At 60.0% G+C, this 6,509-nt stretch overlaps 1 protein-coding gene across 1 annotated transcript in view; it reads left to right on the forward strand.

The window, feature by feature from the left end:
* Nucleotides 1-3,001, forward strand: part of CCDC88C (coiled-coil domain containing 88C) — a 110,141-nt gene extending 107,140 nt beyond the window's left edge. The window contains exon 30 of the mRNA XM_037130217.2: nucleotides 939-3,001. Within this exon, the coding sequence (XP_036986112.2) occupies nucleotides 939-1,943 (1,005 nt within the window). The 3' untranslated portion in view covers nucleotides 1,944-3,001. The remainder of the gene's footprint in view (nucleotides 1-938) is intronic.
* Nucleotides 3,002-6,509: the final 3,508 nt, after the last annotated feature.

The raw sequence follows: 6,509 nt of genomic DNA on the forward strand, positions 1-6,509 counted from the left end.
AATGGATGGGGGGCACATAGCCAGCAGCCCCGTATGCTGGCTGCAGCCCAGACCCCGGAGGGTGCTTCCTGTGTCTGTGAGGTGGGCAGACAGAGATGTGCAGCGGACACGGAGGGTAGGGACAGTGTGTGCCCACCCCTGGAGCTTCTCCAAAGATGGGGTAGCGCCCGCCTCAAAGGTGAGGAGCTCTGAACCCCCACTGACCCGGCATCTCCACCAGCAGAGGTCGGCAGACTGTCCCTGTCAAGGGCCAGAGGGCACCCCTTTAGGCCGGGCCACCTCTGCTGTGACCCTCGACTCTGCCTACAGGGCAGGAAGCGGACTTTAGCTGGGGGGCCGGGGCAGCCTTGAGGGAACAGTGGCAGGTGGTCGTCCCCTGCAAGGCCTTGAGTTCCCCTTGGGGAGGCTGCCTTTCTCAGCCCCACCACCCCATTTCCCAGGTCAAGAGAAAGATCTAGGGGGCAGCGAGGGCTATGAGCGAGGTTGGCCGGCCTGTCAGGAGCAGCCTGGTTTCTAGTCCTGGCGGTTGAGGCGGAGCCCTGGCGAGGTGGCTGAGCGTGGTGCTCTGGGGAGGAAAGGGGACCAGCAAACCCGCCCTCCACCTCCCACTCTGTTTGGTGGGACAGGGAGGAGCAGGCTGACACCGCGGCAGGCTTCCAGGCCTGACCCTTCTGCAAAGGGACACATTGGGTGGAGGGCCGTCTCCCTCCCCCGGGCCGTCTTCCTGCCGGTGGAGTGCCGGGTGCCGGAGCCGTGTCGGGTTCTCTCCCTCCGCCCGTGAGTTGTCCTGGCCCCGCCATCCTGATCAAGGGCAAGCGGGAAACGTCAGTCCTGGCTGTGCGGCTGCACAGGGGACACCCTGGGTCAGTGAGGGCTCTCCGAGGACCCTCTGGCTCTCTCTCCCGCCTGCCTCTCAGCGCCTCCCCTCTTCTCTGCAGGACGCTCCCAGTCGCCGGGATGACCTGCTAAGCGACTACTTCAGGAAGGCCAATGATCTCCCAGCCGTCGGGGGTCAGCCAGGACCGCCTACCAGGAAAGAAGGGGCCAAGATGCCCACCAGCCTCGTGGCCCCCACCATTAAGACGGCTGTCCACACCTCTGAGGGGAGGCAGCTGAAGCCGGGGCAGTATGTAAAGCCGAATTTCAGACCCGCCGAGACCGAGGCCCCACCCAGTGCCCCGGGGAGGCAGGCCCAGCCCCCACAGAGCCTATCTCTGGGCAGACCCCGGCAGGCCACTCTGCCACCAGCCTCCCACACAGGCGCCAGCCGCAGCTCGTCCCTGAGCAGGGCCTTCAGCCTGGCCTCAGCCGACCTGCTTCGGGCCAGCGGGCCAGACGTCTGCAAACAGGAGCCCGCTCAGAAGCTGGGGGGTTCTGAGGCCTCAGGGGGCAGAGACATGGGCAGCTACACCCTGCAAAGCATCACACCCTCCAGTTCCCACAGCCTGGCCCGGGAGCGGACCCCACTCGTGGGAAAGGCTGGTGGCCCCTGCCAGGGCCCGGGTCCCCGAAGCCGGCCACCGGACACGAGGCGCTTCTCTCTGGCTCCCCCAAAGGAGGAGGGGCTGGCCCCCCTGCCGCAGTCTGCCACAGCCCCTGCCATTGCCACCGGAGGCGGCAGCACCTCCCAGTTCCCGCACTTCTCACCTGCTGTGGCCCCTGTTGCCAGGACTAAGCCCCCAAACCCCCCACACTCAGGAGAAGTGGCCACTGTCGCCCCTGTCCGGGCGGGGCTCAGCCTCTCGGAGGGTGATGGCATCCTAGGGCAGGGGCACAGAGAGGGGCTCCCTGCCAAGAGCCCCGCCCGGTCTCCCGACCTGGCTCTGCACACCAGCCAGGCTCCCGAGGACTTCAGTCGTGGGAACAACTCAAAGAGCACACCAGCGTCCCCGGAGCCGGGTGGGGACCAGCAGACGGTGTGGTACGAGTACGGCTGTGTGTGACTCGTCTCCTGGACCTAAAAACTACTGATGCGCCTTCTGAGGACTTGTCCTCCTCTCCTGTCCGCCTGTGGTGTTGGGAAAGGGTCTTAGAATGAGGAAAGGGTTCCCTCGCGTTTCTCCCATTTGCTTTGTTAATGAAAACACTGTGCCAAGCCCTGAGTGGTGACACTCCCAGGTGTGTGACGGGTCTTCCGAATCTGCAGCCTCCGGCACCTGGTGTCCTTTGAGCAAACCCACTTCAGCCTAGGGGTGCTCACGCCGCGGTGACAGAACTGACCTCCCAAAGCAGACACTACTAGGGTACGCCCCTGTGCAAACACTTGTTCGCAACTTGTCGACCTCCACTGAAGTGTGCACCTGTGTGTGTGTACGGGTGTGCCGATGCACGCATGCTCGCATGCTCACATGCTCACAGGGCTGAGCCCTCGTGGGCCTGAAAACTCTACTCCCACCCCCAAAAGACACTGGATCCCAGGAGAAGCCCAGGCCTTCTGTTCACCTGGAGCGGTGCCCTGCGTTCTGGGGCCCATGCACTTCCCTTTCCCCGGGGCCACGCTGGCCTTCCAGGCAGGTGGCCTTGGGCCTTTACCTCTCCCTGTAGCTGGCTCACTTTTCTACAAGCACTGGATCTGCCAGGGCCCAGGGGTGGGGTGGAGAGCGCCCTGCCCAGCCCTCCCAGCGAGTGTACCACTTGTGGCAGAAGCCAAATTTCTTTAATATATTACACGTATGTGTGCACTCACGTGACGTGTGTGTACTGGGAGGGGATCTATTTATGTTCCTCGGGGAGTCATTCTGCAGGAGCCTTGCCCGCTGCTCCGTGTGTTCGCGCAGGTTCCCGACAGGTTTTCCCTCCCGTTCAGTAAAGGTGCTCTTCCTGGGACGCACTATACCCTGGTGATTGTGATTTTTTAAAGGCCTTTTTTTCTTCCGGCTTAATGTACTGAGGAAGAAGTGGGGACTTTAACACCGTCAGTTTTAGGGTGCTCTGGCTGTGTGTTAAATGGCCTCTGGTTCTGGAACACGAGGAGGGGGTTGTAATAAATGATGGGGTAGAACCGAGTCCTGGTTTTCCTCCCCGCTCGTCACTGGCAGTGTGGATGGGGCGGTGGGCTTTCAGGGCTCCGCAGCCCCTGGAAGCCACAGCCTTCTTGGCAGGAGGTCAGAACGTGAAAGGCAGGTTTCCATTGACCGTGCAGCAGCTGTTCCCGGACTCGCATTTGTTTTCATTCGAGTCCCGTTTCGTCGTGGAGTTTGTATCGCAGCAGGAGCTGAGCCTCAAGTGACCCTTCCGGTTTTTCTGAGACCGGTCAGCAAGGCAGCGCCAGTGGTTAGGGCCTGGGGCCTCCCCAGTCAGACGCCTGAAGATGAGGAGAGGCAGGCACACACAGGTGTCCCTGAGCAAGTCGTCACGGTCTGTCCAGCTGATGCCTCCACGTGTCCGTCCGTCCTCACCAAACCTCTTCTGCAAAAGTGCCTCCTGCCTCCTTTCCCATTCCTTCCCCAGATTCTGCAACCTGTCCTACCGCACCAGGGCAACTGCCGTCCGCAGTACTTTGAGCCACCCTGAGTGAGCAGTGGCACTTCGCAGTGCAGGCTTCATCCCACGTGGCCTTTGGCCTCGGCTGGATTGGACACCTGGGCAGTCACTCCTTGGAGCTCTCAGCCTCTGTATCACGATTGCCTCCCTCTGGGTGCAGCTGGAGTGCTCAAACTCACCAATTCCTCAGGCATTCCTTCTTTCCACGGTCACTGAAAGCTTCCTGTGTGCTGAGTCCCAGGTCCCACCGTTGGGGCATCTCCCTCCCATGCCACCCCTTCAGGGCTGACCTCACCTGGCTCCCTAGCACGGACCACCCCTGAGCTTCAGGCCCAAGGTCAGCCACCTGTGACACACACACACCCACCCACCCACCCACCCCGCCTGGGCTGCAGGCTCCCTGGCTCATTGATACAAGCTGTCAGTCCCATGAGCCCGGAATGCAGATTTGGCTCCTTCCCCACATTCGGCATGTTACAGGTCACCTGGACCTGAGAGGGGGTCTGGAATCTGCACACCCCCTCAGCCACCTGTGCTCATCTGAGTTGCACACACCCTGACCCTGAGTCCTGGCAGGGGGCCTGCCAACCGGTCTGCCTGCCTCAAGTTAGCCACTGTGGCACCTCTCAGGCACTCACCCCAGATGACCTGCCTTGAACATTCCCCTCTGTGGTCTGGGTTCTTCACGTGACTCACCTCAGGGTGCACCCAAGCCTCCCATCACTCTTCCCACCCCAGGCAAGTGCGTACACATCCACGGCTTTAATTACAATCTTAGAAGGCTTCAAAGATACTCCTCGCCCCAGCCTCTCGGAACCTCCAGATCTGTCTCAGGCTTGAATGTCCCAAAGACACCTCCAGCCAAAAACGCCCAACACAGTCTACCCTCCTCCTCCCCCGCCAGAGCCTGTGCTGCTCCTCTCGTCCCATCGGGCCCCTGACACCCGGGCAGTGTCCAGCATCCTCTCCCTCTTCCCTACGTCCCATCCATTACTCTGTTGGCGGGGTCTGTGGCTGAGGGGGACACCCCAAATCTCATCCCTGCTGAGCTGCAGGCACCCCAACTCTGCACTGGCCTGGGAGACGTGTGATCTGGTGGGTGAAAAATAACCCAAGTGACAGCTGGACATTCGTGCCCAGAGTTCAGGGCGGTGGTCTGCCGGAGAGACATCCCCAATCACCTGTGGGGCAAGAGGGGCGCACCCTGGGGAGAACTGGAAGGTGAGACCATCGGAAAAAGTAGGGCAAACTGGGCAGCAGCCAGCCAGATGTTTATCAACCAACTGGGAGGGAATGTATCTATGTATACATGTTTCTACATGCACACACATGTGTACATACATGTGTGCGGGCAGCCCACTGATTCCCTCAGAAAGCTCTTGTTGATTTTTGCCAAACGCATGTATTTATAGCCAACCTGTGCTCGCACTCAGCTGACAAGTGAGTATAGCTGCAGTTTGCACGTGGATGATACTTTCTCTTGGCTTATCAAGTAAGACAAGTAGAAGGCATGTGAGAGAACCTCTCCTGTCCGCCAGCGTGGGAGACTGCTCAGCCCGGCCGTCGTCTTCCGAATACCAGGTGACATTCCTCAGTCTCCTGTGCTGTTCGCCTTGTAATGGCTACAGGTGTAAAAAAAAAAAAGTACGTACCATAATACCCAAGACACACTTTTAAGCCTAATCTGCACTAATAACATTTTCTCCACCACTTTCTGAAGTCTAGCGACAGAAAACATGAAAACAAATCAAGCCCTGGTTTGGTAACATTTGCCCATGTCTGTGTTGTAAATATTTTCACCACGGCCAAGTTCAAGCTGCCAACGTGGTGTCACCAACCACAGAGGTGGGAAGAGATGTGTGGTGTCACCCCGTTATATACGGTCACCTCCAGACAGATGTGACAGGTATAACCCCAGGAGCCTAGGTAACCGTACAGTTAATTACGAGCGGCAAGGTTTGAGTATTTACTACCTTTGTTTTTAATATAAATCATTTAATAGCAGTTTACGTAAGTTAGTTTTTAATGATGGCTGTGTTTAACACCTGGCTTGTGAAATTCCTGGAAACTCACCCATCTGCTAGCAGCCAGAACTGGCTGGCTCCAGCCCGGCACTCGGCCTTTTAGGGATGGGCTGGAAGGGAAGGGACGAGTGAGAAGTGGGCAGAGCAGCTGGGCCCTGAGAGCTTCCGATCCCGGTCCTTGTCAGTTCTTGTCGGTTCAGGTAGGCACAGTGACCTCCCCACACCAGGCACACAGAGGCCACGTGGGCTGTGTCTGGAGGCTGGACACTGCCTGGGCTTCTCTCTCTCTCTCATCCTCCCTCCTTGCCCTCTCCCAGTTGGCAGGGTGGGGAGAGGGGACCTAGGGAGGCAGAAAGACCTGGGGCCTGGGGAAATGGGCACCTCCCCATGTGTGGCAGGGCCGTGGGAGGTGTCCGGGGAGGGCTCAGAAATGTCATTCCCTTTCCAGGCTCTGGTTTTCTGGCCCAGCCCACTGAGAGGTTCACAGAGACGCTTCGTGCGTGCAGTATAACCCGGCAGAGGCAAAACCATCTGCGTGCGCCTCTCCCCCCCCCCGCCCCGAGAGACCTCAAATCACCAAGCGGGAGTAAGCCTCTGGGCCCCTCCATGTTCCCCGCTGGAGAGCGATGGCCCTCACGGGCCCTGCGGGAATCCGCATCCTCCCAAGTCCTCTGGGGCAGCAGCGCCGGTAGCCCGCCCCTGCATTGCCTCCCGGTGGCAGTGGCACGGCCAGCCGGAGCCACCCTGCACCACGCCCCTGCCCGGCCGGTGTGGCCGCCACCGCAGCGTGGCCATCCTTCCCTTCTTGATGGCTGGCAGGCCGGGTAGGGAGGGGCTCGGCCTGCACGGTCCATCTGCAGCCGGGATTCTTGCACCCGGGACCTGAATGAGGTGAGTGCCAGGGACAGCTCTGCTGAGGGTGAGGCTGGGGGGCAGTGGAAGTGTCAGCAGGGACGACGGCAGCTGTGGGCGAGGAGGCCAGAGGAGACCATGCCTTCAGCA

This window comes from Artibeus jamaicensis, unplaced genomic scaffold, assembly GCF_021234435.1.
Source record: "Artibeus jamaicensis isolate MK-2021 breed Jamaican fruit bat unplaced genomic scaffold, CSHL_Jam_final contig_444, whole genome shotgun sequence".
NCBI classification, from domain to species: Eukaryota; Metazoa; Chordata; class Mammalia; order Chiroptera; family Phyllostomidae; genus Artibeus; species Artibeus jamaicensis.